The 16,362-nt window shown below is 38.4% G+C and overlaps 1 protein-coding gene across 2 annotated transcripts in view; it reads right to left on the bottom strand.

The window, feature by feature from the left end:
- The window catches only part of ABCC1 (ATP binding cassette subfamily C member 1 (ABCC1 blood group)), a 54,143-nt gene that overhangs the window by 25,775 nt on the left and 12,006 nt on the right, over window positions 1-16,362 (bottom strand). For both annotated transcript variants that reach the window (XM_068424073.1, XM_068424075.1), the window contains exons 2-12: window positions 14,698-14,874; window positions 13,800-13,925; window positions 12,317-12,454; window positions 11,083-11,208; window positions 7,963-8,024; window positions 6,955-7,086; window positions 5,689-5,916; window positions 4,833-5,010; window positions 4,195-4,356; window positions 3,327-3,419; window positions 1,714-1,917 (exon numbers count right to left, since the gene is read on the bottom strand). In XM_068424073.1, coding sequence (XP_068280174.1) covers window positions 1,714-1,917; window positions 3,327-3,419; window positions 4,195-4,356; window positions 4,833-5,010; window positions 5,689-5,916; window positions 6,955-7,086; window positions 7,963-8,024; window positions 11,083-11,208; window positions 12,317-12,454; window positions 13,800-13,925; window positions 14,698-14,874 — 1,626 coding nt within the window. The remainder of the gene's footprint in view (window positions 1-1,713; window positions 1,918-3,326; window positions 3,420-4,194; window positions 4,357-4,832; window positions 5,011-5,688; window positions 5,917-6,954; window positions 7,087-7,962; window positions 8,025-11,082; window positions 11,209-12,316; window positions 12,455-13,799; window positions 13,926-14,697; window positions 14,875-16,362) is intronic.

Here is a 16,362-nt window from a genome sequence, read left to right as displayed (position 1 = left end):
TTAAAACAAGAAATCAAGGTAGGCTAACCTTTAGCATTCCTCCTCCTGTAAGAAACAATTAGCTCAAACACCTAAGGAACAGTCTCAGCTAAGCACAGCATCCATTGAAGACATTAGTATTTCTGTTAAAAATCTGTCTGCTGTAAAGACATGTATTGTTCTTCGTACAGCAGCTGACTCAGCTGTGCCTGGTACAGTAGCTTGATTGTACAATTCTTAGTTTGGACAACCACATCCCAGGGAGAAAGCCCTCCCACAGAGATCAAAAACAAGACAGGGTCCAAAGAATAACCTCACAAGCAGAATGTCTGCAGTCTTGTGTTACCAGCAATTAGTCTGAAATACACCCTTATCAGCACACACAGCAGTAGGGGAGGTACTGCAAAATGAATAGTTTCCTGACATCATTATTAAACAATGTTTTAAACAGCCCTGGCCATGGAAACTGGAGGAGTAGAGGAAATAAAAGTTGTTTTGCATGTCAAAAGTGCTTTCAAGTAGGCACTTGCAATAATTCTTTAATCAGAAGTTCAGAAGAACACATACAAAAACAAAAATCCAAGAAACAGGATGTTCAGCAGCAGCCTTGCACTTCGGGCTGTACCGCTTCTGCCCCAAAGGCAAACCCCCTAAGGTGTAGGACCATTGCCACACATTCACAATGTGTGCTGAGAGCTACTCGTTAGGGGAATTTGTCTTCTCAGACTCCACAGAAGAGCATTAAGGAGTCCACCTGCAGAGTTTTATTTAGAAACTTCATTTAATAATGTATTTACATTAAAACCATCTCAGACTTATTTTAGAAAAGCATTCACTTAAGAATGTAGCTGATGCTTCCTACCCAGGGTACTGCTTCTTCTGCCTTTCATCATGCCCAAAACATAATGTAAACACTAGAAATGTTTGCGGGGAAGGAATCTGAGACTGGAAAGTACACTTAAACACCTTCAACTGGAACAGCACATATTTTATCCTAATGTAGTCATGGCTTTTATTTGCTTCTGGAGACAAGAGCAATGGCCCCTTGTTCTAATAGGGTCCAAAGCAATATTGATGTGATCTCACCCTTCTCTCCCTTTTATTAGTTTAAATGTAAGCTAACCACAAGCACAGTAGGGATGTTTCACGTAGCAAGATTTTTTTTTTTTTTTTTTTTTAAATAAGAACTTAAAGCAATCCCAGGGTACACAATGGCTTTACCTCTCCACATTGTTCTTAAACCAATGCTGGGAGAACCCAGGGCAGAGCTACACCTGGTGCACAATGACCCATTTCATCAAGGACTCTTATCTAAGGACCTGGTGCTCTCAGAAAGATGCTGAAATAAGGGAAGTTTTACACTGTCAGCCACAGTTACCACCTGGAGTGTACTGTCTGCATTAGTAACCTCTTCTAAGTCTGACAGTACGTTTAATCTTAGGTTTCTCAAGTACACCATCAAAAATAGAGGGGGATGCAGAGGAGGTTTTTATTTTTAAGTAATTCGGCCACTAACTTCTAGAGTACATTCAACCTGGATGTTACTAGGTTTCAAAAAAAAAAACATTAGTGCCTTTTCATAGAGAAGTGGAGACATAAGTGTTCAATTTCCCACCGCTGCAGAGGGCATTCTGGCTCTTCCACTCATTAAAAAACAAAACCAAGTTCTCAAGCATTGCCTTGGAAAGCATGATCTGAAACAGGAGAGCAGAGTTCTAGATTTGTTTCACTTACCAAAAAAGGAGCACAAACCCAAGTGAAGGTTGCCACTGCAGCAAGGTAAGCAGATTTTTTTAGGACTTTGAGTTCTTTCTGTCTGATCTCTAATACCTTCTCTCTGAAGGCTAATTCCCAAGCATAAAGTTTCAGAACTTTAATCCCATTGAGAATTTCATTCATCAGCTTAATTCTGTTGTCTTTACTCTTCATTTGAGCCACCTAAAAACAACATTGCAAAAAATAATTAGCGGAGTACAATACTTGGCAGACGCACAAAGTTCTTAGCTTTGTATTTTGCAATGGCAAATTTACCGCATTATCATCAAAAGCTTACTAGCTTCCCAAGCCAGGAAATCTGAGATGCTAACGGAACAAACAAACATGCAGAATTAACAAGATGTTTTAAACCAATTAAAAGAATGCTTCATGCAATTAAAAATCCAATCCAAGATCAAAACAATTGTGGCACTGGTTTGAGTGGGATTAACCCTGCATCAGGGAGCCCTAGGACCAAGGTTCCTCCTATAGGTACCATATGCAGGTAACAAATAAGTCACTATAATCAAGCTCCAGTGATGTGCAGTTTGAATCTAACCTTAGACCAAACTTTGTTTTGCTTCATTTTCAGCGTTCTGAATGGCTTTTTCTGATGGTGCACTAAGGCAAAAAACCTTTCCATTCAGCCATAAGCAGCAAGTCCATTCTTCAGAAGTTTCCATCTTCATACAGTATTTTAGTGAGGGCAGTGCAAAGCTAAAACAATGTTCTGACTCAGCACTAGGCAGAGTTAGTAGACTGCACCGGTACAGCTATCCCAGGCAGCTGTTATCAGTGGCAGTGGAGCTGTGACAGGCTACACACCCCCACTTCTCCCACAGAGGAACCGAATGCCGTGGTATGTTTTGATGATCATCTAGAGCTAAAAGGTTTCATTTAAATAAATCAATCTCCTCTGACATTCAGTAAATTCAGTTAGTAATGAAGTCTGTACCAGAAAGCACGTGGTGGGGCTGTTGGAAGCAGTTTTTGCAACAGCAAACATGAGAGTTTGTGTCTACATTTACTTGTGTGCACTCTCTGTAACAAACTGATCCCCTCTAAATAAAATTCACTAGGGATCAAGGACAGCCAACAACTAAGACTTCTCCCTCCTCATCCCTCCAGGGATACAAAAAAAAAAAAAAAAAAAAAAAAAAGAACAAAGAACAAACCACACAGGCCCACCCCCAATACTGCAACCACCATCCTGGAAATGTGAATATTTCACTCATTAAGGTTCATTAGGCAGACAGTAGTTTACGTTTGCACTTTAGTTCTTAAGCAGCAAGTTAAAAACTAAACTAATTCCAATCCAATCATCAGGCATTTCATGAAGCTGGCTAACCTGCTACCTTGGTCTTAACTACTGCAAAATTATTAGACCATTACGTACAGATACACTGTAAGGCTAAAAAATATGTGAGTTTGTTTATTCTGCATACACACCACCTCTGACCTTTCTTTCCATTCCCTTTCTTTAAGGGATAAATAGAGGGAAGGAAAAAAATTTAAAAGGACAAACCTCAGGAACAAGTCAAAGAACAGAACATGTTTCTTAAAAGCACTTTCACATATACAAAGGTTCTAACCTGATAGGTTTTTGTCTTCATTGCCATCACAGCATTTATCGGAACCAGAAGGATCATGACAGCCACACCTGCCAGAACTGAAGGACCTAAATTCTGAAAAGGACTTAATTGTAAACATTTATTCAAACTCATTTTTAAAAATCCTGGGTCAAACCACTGCATATGCTACAGCAAAGCATTCTGAAATAGCTTTTCAAACTCTTCTTCCCTTTTCAAGAACAGCTTGGGGGAAAAACAGGAGGATCAAGTAGGGGCTTGGGTTGATGTTTATGTGCTTTGATTTTTGAAACAAACATACATATATAGGCCCCACATAGAGACATATGTATAGATATAGATCAACGTCTATATATATCTATGTATACACACAGAAATTTTTTAAAGTTTTCCAGTTTTTGCTGGTTTGTCTGTTCTTCTGAAGTAGAGACCCATACAGAGCGTGACCGAATTCTTGGGGAATTTCACTACCTTTCTGATTGACAGTGAGAACTGGGAACAGTCAGCCTGGCGACTGTCTGGACTAGAAATAGCAAACATCTCACACGGTGACTCTCAGAGTGCAGAACCATGACCACTTTTCTTTAAATCAAGTGACAAGTGAGATACTATAGGTGCTGCAGTCCCCCAAAAGATAGTAGCTCCCATCTGCATCCTCCCCACATGCACTCAGATGTACAAATTAAGAACCTCCTGCCTTCCTTCTTGACAGAAGTGACAAAAGCAGCTCTGAATGGCTTCTAAAAAAACCAGTATTTTCTCCACACTGCTCTAAACCCTCTAGTGGTCTGAACGACAGCTGTCTGTAGTAACGACCATAGGAAGCAGCGCGTTGCCAAAGTCAAAACATGAAACAACACACAATACTCACCTGCCACAGTAAGTACAGTGCTAATATCACCTGGAGAGGTGCAGACCAAATCATGTTTATATAGGTAGCCAAGTCCATAAATCTCTGAGCATCCACAGACATTAGATTCACAATCTCACCCACAGTAGAAGTCTTTCTAGCAGAATTTGTGATAACAAGTGCCTAGGTGCAGATTAAAAATAAAAAACAATTAAGGCATTGTTTGCTTGGTTTGTTTTTTAGCGTAAGAAGTGGAATATTCACTTCTTGTCACACATTTTTCTCACACAGATCAATCAGTCCACATTCTAAAATGTTCCAGCTTATTACAAGATGAGGCGGCATGCTGCCAAGCCCCAAATGAAGCTGTAAATGCAAATACATCTTAAATTCTGCACAAAGTGAAGCAGTTTCACACCCCTAGTCTAAACGAGACATGGCTTCTTGTTTGGCAGTGGGAAGAAGGTGCCTGAACTTTAAGTAGTAAATTAGAAAATTGCTCTTTCTTAAAGGCTTTTTTTCATAGATACTCTCTTATTTCTATTAAGAGTTAGGAATCAGCCTACCAGAGCCTCCTAACTATTTTAATTATTCAGACTTAAGCGATGCATTCGCACAGTCACCAAGAGGTACTGCCGTATATTTAAAGAAACACCTACCTTTCGATAAATTACACCGACAATAGCTGTTTTGAGCCTCATTCCAGTTACAAAGCAAATATGAAAATACTGGTGAAGAATCAGTGTCTGAAGACAGGCACAAACAAACAGCAGCCCTGTGTAAAAGTAGCCTTGCCAGTTTGGGGCAGCTTTGTTATTTACGAAGTTAATTAGCAATCTGTGGAGAGAGGAATTAGTTCTCTTGATATACGCAAATCAAAATTAAATGTCAGGGTTACAATCTTAGATTATTCCAAATATTATACGGGTCATGCAAGCACCCAAAGTACCAAACTTAGATAAAACACTTAAGCAAACTTCTTAAAACTGGAGATCGTTTTATACTAGCACACATCACTCCCTCCTCCTAACAATGTACTACTTTAAAAAGTATCACATACCTTACATGTACAGCATTCTCTTGGAGCTACACGAAAAAGTCTCATACCCCCTCCATCTACAATACAACTGCTTACAGTTGTTTTACTTCTTCTCACCTTAAAACAATACAACTCCTCCTACCCCCTTAGCTCTCTGTTTCTTCACATACTGTGACTTGTAGTCCCACAATCATTACAGGTTAGAATTAAACATACTCTCCTGCTATTGTTGATTATGTTCCTGCCTGTCCTTCCTAGTGTTGGAAAGGAACATAAAAAGACAAACATTTAATGCATGATGTTATAATTTGAAAACCAATGGACCAAAATCATCTGTGTGCATGGTCTCTAACTTGCATGATAACTCCTCCCCATTGAACCAGCTGAAGGCAAAGCAGCTTGGTGAGTGAAACACCACTGTGTTTTAAATTCTGTCCACATACTTTTAATACATTTGTAAAGTATATAGGTCTTACTTCAGAATTTCTGGGCCTGCAAACATCAAGAGATCATGTGCAGCTTTAAACAGGAAGCTCATGAGAAAATATGGTCCAAAGGTTTTATATAACACCTTGAATAAAGATGCTTCAGAGCTCTTCTGAGACGGTTTTACAATCAAAGCTTCAGCCTCTTCTGTCACATCACCATTGGAGTCACTTGATTTTTGCTGCTTTTTGGGCGAGTATACCATGTTTAATGGTTGCCTGAAATAAGAGTAGATATATAATGTAGCCTTTATTCAAGCATAAAGCCAACTGGAAAAATGCACAGTATACAAATTAGATGTTTATGAGCTGTTAATTGCCCTTCTTAATAGTTTAACTGGGTTTTACTGTCAATCAAACATCTTTTTAATCATACAACCATAGCTAAAATGAACTGACCATTCAGAAATGGTCTTCTTTGTAGGGACAGGTTACATCCCTGTTGAATCTCTCCTATAGGTCTGCCCTGGGGAAAGAGGAATAGGGCCATAACCTTTGTTAAAGAGCAAAGGACATTATCATTCTAGGATCCAGTATGCTGAACTTTCATCAAAATCAAGGCCTCACTGTACCACTGGAGTTGAAAGATTGCAGTCAGATTTATGCCAAGTCACCCCCAATGGACTGAACACATTCATTTCATACATCTGGCTTATGCCAAACTACATACTTCAGAACTTCTGAGGACAAGCCGTATGTAAAAAGCACACTGTGTAAGCAAGCAAGCAATTTTCCTTCAATGAAAAGTTACTTCTATTTGCTGCAGTAAAGGATGATGAAAGCAGGATGGAAGCTGCAGGCATGCAGTCTTTCTAATTTTAGTCATCTGGCTTATACGCCCAGGCTCCCTATATAGTCAAAGGAAAGAAATAAGCTTCTTGCTTTTACACCCTGAACTGCCCTCCTGAGGCTTCGCTAACTATAGAGGGAGCCCAAGCTCCTAAAGTACCTGACTGAACTTTGACTGTGAAACATCCTCTCCTCAGGGAAAAAAACACACATCAAAAGTAACAATAACCAGCTTTGGATCATGAAAGACTAAGGGAAACTTGATGCAGCTCTTCATAAAGAAGACACACAGAGCCTACTTGGTTCCTGTTCTGCATGCACTTCAGGACAAATACAGAGCTGCCACTTGGGCCTTACAAAAGCAGGTTTGACAACAGATGGCAAACACCTCCAAGCAGAGGCTGAGTAACTTGAGCCTTTGAACCTCCACATCTTGGAAGAACTGCCAGCCAGAATAACTGAACTTACCTCTTGGTCTTTGCCCACTCTTTTGCCCAGTTTCTAGCCAAACCTGGCACTATCTCCTCTGATTTGTCCTCTTTATTTAATGACCACAAATCCTTGGCTTCCAAAGGTCTCCGATAACCCTGAACCATCAACCTGTATTAGAAAGAATCAGCACTATATATTTAAGAACACTAGAGATATATGTGTGTGTGTGTATATATATATATACACACACACCATACAGTGGTCCTTACATCCAGCCCCAAAACAGAGCCAGCTCTTCACAAAAATGCATGCAAGAATTAGTACCCGTAGCAACACAGGTCCAGATGCTAAAATATACATCCTCCTGTCCTTACTGTGAGAATTAGACATCAAAACATCCAAGGATTCAGGATATGCCACTGAATTCAAATTTCAGGGAAAATAAAAGAAAGGATGAAGTGATCTCATTTGACAGTCAGCCAGGCAATTAATATTCCCATGCCGACCAAGTTTCAAAATCTTTATTAGCCTTTAATTTTACAAAGCAATTCCTTTCTAGCTTTCTGTTAGAACTCTGGCCAAGTATCAACCACAACTATACACCAATATTATTTTACATGTGTCTGTGTTTTGACTCACAAGAATATGTGTTGTGATCAAATTATACAGCATAACTAAAGCTAAGTTAATGAAAAAAAGAAATAACCTATTGGACAAAAAGAGGTAACGGTTCTGAATGCCTTAGTTTCTAAATACAGCAGATATTTTCTTTGGGAAATATAAGAAGGTAGAAATTTCCTTTTATATTCTTTCGGCAAACATACTAAACATATACTGGCAAAATTTGAAATTACAAAGACCCTACAAAGGAAGTAAAAAAGATTAATCAAATTTGGAAAAAAAAAAAAAATATCAATCTACAAAACAACCAACCAAAACAACTAAAATTATTATTGCATGGTTATTGCTAATTTAACTCTGAAAGCAGGATCCTAAAATGCCATCTAACTTTAACTGGTGCTTTATGTACCATCTTGATCTTACCCAGTGATCCACCAGAATGTGATTCTGGAGAGGAAAGAAGCACTGAACTCTGGACATGGATTCTAAAGGAGAGAAAAATAAATCAATCCACGTACAAAGTGACTGATACAGGGCCAAAAGAAACAAACCAAGCAGAAAAGATGCTTTTGAAATTCCTTTTGTTTATAGCATTTTTTTCACATTACTAAACGTCATTTATGCTGTTGAGAGCTTGTTCAGAAAACACAAGCACACCTTCAGGGCTGTCAGCAGACTAGCCCACTGGGACACAGGAATAGCAGTGCTCCCTGTCAACAAGGACAAATACTTGAGGGAATTTTCTAAGACAGTGCAGGCCAGACAACCTCCCAAGATGTCACGATCAATGCCTACTTATATCAATGCAACGTATGCTACCCTACGAGATCATAAATGGTAATTGGGTAGAGTTACTCATAAATGAAGAATTCAGTTCTAGCAGTTGAGCGCTGTGACTCTATCAAGACAGATGCACAAATAAAAAATTTGTAAACTCCATAAAAGCATCCCAAAAGAGCCCCTAAAAACCCTGCACCTCATTCATCAGTAAGCACAGGAAACAAGCTTCCATCAAGTCACGCAGCTAGCTCGTGTTCCACGTCCAGCGCCGTGGCTGGCTGTTTTAACTGCTCTTCAGGTTAACACCCTCTCCTCATCCAGCTGGATTAAAAACAGCAGGATGGCTGGCTGGAAGAATTTCAAAGGCACTACCAGTGATCTATTTGCAGAATTCCACTGCAGATTTCTCTCTTCCCTCTTTCACTGCTTTGAACAGCATCTAAAGAATGTTAAAACCAGCCAGTCCTTTGGCACACAAACCACTAGGTTTTTATCATCAACTATAATCGGAGCAACTCAGGTGTTTCCATCTACAGAAGTCACCAAACATCATTAGAGTACTGCAATTAAAACAGCCAGAGCCAAGTGTTTCCCAGATTTGCATTTTTCAACTCCTGTTTGTGTAACCTGGCTTCTCCACTAAGCTATATTGAAGTGTGTTGTAATCAAGCTACCCAAAACAGACTCCTACGTTTCCTCTTCTCCACGGGACAACTTTTTCTTTACAACTTTGTAGGGAACAGTAAATGTATGAGACAGATGGTTTTTTTGAAAGGGGATAAGAGTTCCACATTTCCAAAGTATTTAAACACTTGCAACAAAATGACTGCAAGCAAATCCAACACCATCCCTTAATGAATAAATAAGTTTTTAAACTCAGAGAAGTTAAAAAAAAAAGATGGGGGGGTGATACTTTCAGCCTTCAGCCACACCAGCTTTCCTGACAGACAGATTTCTACTTCAGCAAATACAGGGCATACATTCAACTTCAACAAAATTTCAAAATATTCTGAACTTTACATAAAATGCTGTATTACTTTTTTCCTTTATACTTTTTTCATCTACTTGCAGGTGGAAACTCTATATTCAAGAGTCCACTAGATCTTGCACTACCAAAAAATGGACTTCATTTGCATAAAGCAAAAGTTTAATACATTAAAACATTAGATTACTGTTAAAATAATACTATTTTTGATAAAAGTAAATAGTTATCACACAAAAAACTATTAATCCTACTGACATTCATGCCAAGTAGATTGAAGACAACAAGTTCTAGCAAGTCTGGACTTGTAAAACTTGCTAATGTAAACAAAGCAAAAACAAGAGACAAAACACATTGTTTGACTTCCATATACATCAGCATCTACATCTCAGAAATTTCACTGGAGTTTTCTGGCTTAATTAAATATATAATAAGGTTTTGCTCAAGACTGACAAACATTTCTGGTTTGGAAATGCTTGGCAGAAGGGAATAAAGCAGAATTTAAGACTGACTAACATGACTTGCTTTGTTCTTTTCCCCATCATAATATTCAACAAACACACCATTCGTGAAAAAAAAGTAGGTTCAAATTTGAAGTCTGTCCTACTTCCTAGAGACAGTCCTAAAAATACTCAGAACACAAAAACAAACCACTGTGGTCTCAAAGCACCTTGTAATTATTGTAACCATGATGAAAGCAGAAAAGAAGGTTTCCATAAATCCACAGTATCCTGTCAAATACATTTCATCCCTGAGTGAGATGAAAAGAACCCAAAGATGAAGAGGATCCAAAGACTCAGCAGTGTACTCTTCCCTCCAGGCACATACACGCAGACTGTCTGCCAGTGGTAATGCAGAGCACCACTGGCACACTGGATACCAACAGAGAAGTAACCGTGGAACTCGGTAAGCACAACTGGTTATGGACCTTTTCCACAATTACAAAGGCAACATTTATTTTTCCCCTCACATATTTCACACCTTCCTTCGTCAGTCAGTGCTACCTAACATCCATCAAACCAGAATTAACGCCTTATAAAACAATATAGAAGTGAAGTTTCTAAACGTGGCACATCCAAACTCCAGGCAGTGACACGTGTCACTCTACTGTGACTCAGAAGGTCTAGCCCAGGGCTAAGCAAGCAGTATAATGATCCAGCACCCCTTCGGTCACTTTAGATCCACACCATATATCTAGCATAAATAATTAAGAACACATGCAAAAAAGATCATGCCTAGATAAAAGTATATTTCTACATCCAGACCACCCTCTAACATTAACTGCTCTTGCAACTGAGCTAGTTAAATTTTTGCTTGACACAAGAGAGGTAAATATAGAAATCAAGTGCATCTATCCAGATTCACACGTTTTCCAGGTGTAGATTCTTCCCCACCTTCAAAAGGAAGGGAATACACATCCTTATGAGGTACTGCCTACTGAATGGTATCAGATGACTCAGGACGACAGCATTTTAAATCAGTATTTCCCAGCGCTTGCCAGCAGCACTACTGAATATAAATACATGACTTAACCTTCAGGAATGCTATCGGGGAATGAATGAAACAGTATTTTTGCTCTTTCTCTTAAATACAGCCCACCCTGTTTTGCATGTTATGGGCTTTACCTTCTGAATCACCAACTAAAGAGCAGCAAGAACACTATTGCAAAAAAGTCAACAAGATTTGAATTATTTGGCATCTGGGAGACTATGGCCCTATAAGTCAATGTACAGAATACTGTAGGTGTGATACTCAGCACTCAGTATAGACTGAACACTTACAGGATCATTTACTGTTTCAGAAAACAAAGGTGGTCGTTCTGGAAAACAACACAGGATGAGCTGCACAATTAACAGGATGAAGTAGATGCAGAAGGTGACGTAACGAAACGCATCCACTTCAGCACCCTGCAAAGGAAGGTAACGTTCCCATTAGAAGGCTTGAGGAATTTCTTTAAAACAACATGTTACTATTAAACATGAAACAACTCCTTACTGTAAATTCTGCAAACTACATAAATGTTACACTACCCACCCCCATGCAAATTAAAGTCAATGTCTATTTTGGTAAAGGGAAGGTAAAGAGAGGGGGGGAGGAGATGAAAGATACCATTTATTTTTAATCAGTCACTGCCATAAACACACAAGCATGAACTTCTTCTGTAGAGAAGTTCTCTTTAAGACACGGTTTGTATCAAACACAGCATGCCCCAATTTGAAGTCAAGGTATTCTTTACAGGAGCAAGGCATTTATGCACTGGCTAGTAAGGAGTTTTCAGAGCAAATTTGTTAATTAGTATGCACACAGAAAGTAAGAATCAGAGGAGCAGAATTTAGGTTAGTTTGTTGTGTTGTACTCAAACTGCAGAGGTTCTTCCATTTTTTAGACTGGGACTGATACATAAAGCATAATCCACAGAAATCAAAGCACAGGGACAGATGGACACACACCTCCACTCACCAGTAAAATCCCACTCCCAACAGCTAAAGACAAAAGCTAGCTGAAAGTTCTCCAAATTCACAACATGGCTTAAAGGTTTCAAGAAATAAAAGCAATATGCCATTTTCAGGCAACTCCACAATTAATCTGATATATGAGGTGGCCTTACTATAAAGCAGACTTGACATAAACATCTCTCACTTGTACACTTTCACTTTGTCTCAGCAGATGAGATCAGGAAATCCACTGTATAATCAACAGGAAGATGACGTAAGCACCCAGAACAGTTTCATATCAAAGATTATACACTTTTATTGTACTCAGACTCATCCCCTTTCTGGAACAGCTAGCAGAATTTTCTTGACAACTGTTGCTACAGTTCAGATCACTATGAATTTCACTAGCATTTCAAAACAAGGGCCATTAAGTCTTGCTTGTTTTGCTTTTATAACCCAAGGAATGAAGGTATGCTGAATGGATCATTAACTGACTTGACTGGAATAATTAGCAAGGAACTACTCTATTACCGCAGCATTTGGGATTATTTTTAACTGAATGAGGCTAGCAATCACTTACCATATTTAAGGCATGTATTATTTTGGATCTAAAAACCACTGTGGCACATGACAATGAGATGAACCAGAAAACAGTCATTACACCTGAAGACTGCACTCCTTTTATTCTTTCATATTGTATTAAAAATGTGGCAAGCAACTGTGGACAAATAAGATAGAAATATATTCACAGGCTTTAAGTTTTAGAACACGTTATACACATATACAAGGCACTGTGTTAAAATGTGTTTATTTAACATTTCAAATCCACTATCTCCCATACATTGTAACACCGAGAGACTTTAAGTGTAGCTCAAAAATACGTTCAAATAGGAAATCCTCTGGAGCAGTAAAGATAGGAAGTGGACAAAAAAGGGAAAAGGAATACATATTCCATAAAAGTAAACAACCACATACACAAAAGCACTGTTAAAAACTGCAAGTCTTTATTTCTTTACTTTTCTGGTCCTACATCACAAATCAACATGTAATTATAGTGATACTATATCCTTTCCAAGTGTTTCCTGACTAATTCTTTTTAAAATAAAAAGATTTCTTTCCATACAAGCCACAGCGCCAAACAACACTGACCAAATATTACTCTATTTCTGTATTTTGTGTGTTCTCAGAGACCTTTAGGAAGCTGGTACCACTTAGTAATTTCATTTGGCTCCTGCAACACACAATCAGCCTGACAAAAGCTTGACAACTGCATTATTAAATGACCACAAACTGTTTAACAGCTCTTGCATCTGTCAGTATGTTTCAGGGCTGTTGGGTTTTTTGGTTTGTTTTTTTTTTCTTGTTGTTATTGCTGTTAGGGTGGTTGTACTCCATCCCCCCTTGAGTATCACGTTTAATCATTAATATTCCAAGTATGTGATAAATGTAAGGCAACTGACAATAAATGAATAGCAAGCTATTTTCCTTGAAATGCAGGCTGCAGAGATATTGGTGTGAAAGTAGACAATACTTGCACATCTAGGTAGAAAGAATCAGTTGAGGACAGCTATGTGCCTCAGGTGGCATTTAAGACTTTCCACTGTGCCATCAAATGTAACAAAGCATGCACTAAAGAATGTTACATGCAAGGGAGTTTGTAATTAGATACTTAATAACACAATGCCTTTGACAGTCTTTTACCAAGTTCAGTGTGATTTTTATTATTTAGGTTTAATCAGTTCTCTCGACTTGATTCCTCCACCCCATGCTCGAGTCAAGCTATTAAATGAATTGTAGCTCAAGCCTACCTAAATAAGGCAAGAAACTAGCACTGGCTTGTGTGCTGACATGCAACACGCTGAGCACGGCTGGGTTGTGGTTTTTTTCTAGTTTTTTATTAAAAGAAAGCAGACATTTCAAAGTCAGTATTTCACAGTTCAACTGCAGATTAAGTCTGTATGTAAAAATTGTAGCTTAAAGAATTACAACACTGTGAATAATATGAAGATGCATGTTATTGCTCAAGGCTTTGCATGAACAAAGGCTGTAACAGAAGAACTTACCATTGTTATACCCAATACTGTAGGACTAACAAGAAAAAATGGAGCTCGAAAAATATTTTGACTTCTTTCCCAGAAAGAGTAGAAAAGGTCTGCCCAGCAGACTATCCACAGTATTAAGCCCAAAGCCTGCAATACAAAAGTGTATTTCATACATCAGTTCACACAGATTAGGCAGCACAATATATACATGAACACTAGATGTTATGTGTTAGTAGAAGAGGAGTCATAATCAGTTCATCTCTTTTGGCCAATTCGACCACATGCACAAAAGAAAAGTAATTTGGCTTTACCTACTGGATCCCCACTGGAAGAAAAAATTTACTAATTTTTAGTACCATATAATTCAGCGTATTATGAAGCAGAAAGCTGGTGAAACTCACTCCTGAATAACAGATTGAGTTATTCAACCTTTCCAATACACAATGTTATTATAGTCCTTCTTAAAACTTTTCACTTATTCTATAGGGGAAAACAAAAAAAAAAGTAAGAAAACAATAAGTACCTATTTCACAACAGAAGTGGAACAGAACACCTGCAGCAGCTCTAGAAATCTATGGTGTGTAACTTAAGAAGCTGACAGGATAATAAATTCTTTTTATTATTGACATAAAGGCCTCGAGAGTGAGTTGCCTTAAAATAGTCTCTCCAACTGGTCTTACAAAGGATTTGCATGCTTTTTTGCTATGTCATAATAAATTTCAGAAAGCCTATGGATAAAAGGGCAACAGAAACACATAAGGCTTGGAAATCAAACACAAGTAGAACAAGTAAGTTAGAGCTGAAGTGTGCACGCAGGCCAAGATCAATGCTAACAAAAATAGTGTGCTAAAACATAGCTGAAAATAGATCCAAACTTACAGATAACCTTAATAAGTTCTGATTTTAAAAAGTCACGTACTGTTTTGGCTTTGTTGAGGTTTGACATTTGTATGTATCCCCTGTCATGACAACGAAGGTATAGGAAGTACACTGGGAAGCAGACCCACAGGTAAATGCAAGGAATCCAGACTAGGACTGTATTCTGAAAGCACTGGGTGAAGTCTGGATTTTCCGTGTGCCATGTCAGATTCCAATCCTGGGGAGAAAAGACAGAGTGAGTTAAAAGAACTTCAGTATTTAAAAAAAAATAAATAGACACTATCTGCCTCATTCTGTATCTCTTATTGTGTATTTGTTTGTACTTGTATTAAACTGGCTCCATTCTGTGATGCATCTAGTTTTATTGCACTTTTTGTAGCTGACAAGTTTCAAACCTTCACAAAATGACAGTAGTGTCACTTTTGTTGGTTATACACAGCTACCATAACATATAACTCCCTCAAATGTAATACTGGGATCTTTACCAGTACTTATCAGGATCTTCAACAGTATTAATCAAGGATTTTCACATTATCTTTGCAGAAAAATAATGTGCCAGTGCTAGCTATCTCCCATTATAACCATTGTGCATGTGTGTATAAATACTCAGATACACCGCATTCCCAGCTTTCAGTGTGGAAACATTATCTGGCACACAATAAAAATGAACAGCACAAGACAACATCACTATTTGTAAAGTAGTCTCATAGCTCCCAAGCTGCCTGCAGCAAATCCAGTTGAGACTTTCTGGTAACTCATAACAACAGGACATAGAACTAAAAGGCTCATCCTTGCAGCCCGTTTCCTACTCAACAACAGGAAAATGTAAATCAATGTACTTCAATGTTTTCCTATTTCTCTCCACACAGTTCTCAAAAACAACATAAACCACCATATAATCAAACCAAAACTGATGCAGTAATAAAAACGTGATCACCATTTCCATTACTGGTACAAAGGCTGTTTACAATGACTGGCTATTTAGTAAAATGAACTTTCATACTGTAATTATGATTGGCTTGAGTTAGGGAAATCTCTTGCAGGAAATTTTACCTTAAAATTACTGACTTTGCTGTCAAATTATCACAAGGGACACTTCCTCTCAATTGCTGTAGATTTCTGACTCTCCCACAGAATGATGCAATGGAGATATCGCTGCTGCAGATGGACTGCAGTATTCAACAGCTGCAGCATAGCTCTCAGGCTTCTGTTTAAAAGCCACACATCCAAGAGCAGCAGTCCCATGCCCAAAGGCTTGTTAACTACAGTGTCATTTTCAGTTGCAAAGCATTTTTTCAGACGGTTGCACAGCTTACAACTGCACAGAATACCAGTACCACTACTGGGACATAATGGCAGTCAGTAATCCTTCTCCTCTGTAGTAAGTGCCATTATCCACATTTTATAGATGAGGAAGCAGAACCAAAAGGAGCTGTAGTGCCTGGCCCCTCTATTCTAACATCAAAGCTGGAAATAGATCCCACTGCTCACAATCACCACACTTTGATCTTTATTTGTCCCCATCTTCCACTGATTAAACAGTTTCAAACACAATCATGAAGAGAGGATAAAAGATCTAAAGAGAAATGGAAGATGTAACTTGGAAAAATTTCAACTTGAGGCTAACCAGACATTATTTTGTCACAGAGCAGGTTTCATCTTGAATTTGGCCATTCCATATTAAGATGTTTTGTTGTTTTTTTTA

The sequence above is a fragment of the Nyctibius grandis genome, chromosome Z, assembly GCF_013368605.1.
Source record: "Nyctibius grandis isolate bNycGra1 chromosome Z, bNycGra1.pri, whole genome shotgun sequence".
Classification (NCBI taxonomy): domain Eukaryota; kingdom Metazoa; phylum Chordata; class Aves; order Nyctibiiformes; family Nyctibiidae; genus Nyctibius; species Nyctibius grandis.
This window is presented reverse-complemented; position numbering and strand designations above follow the sequence as displayed.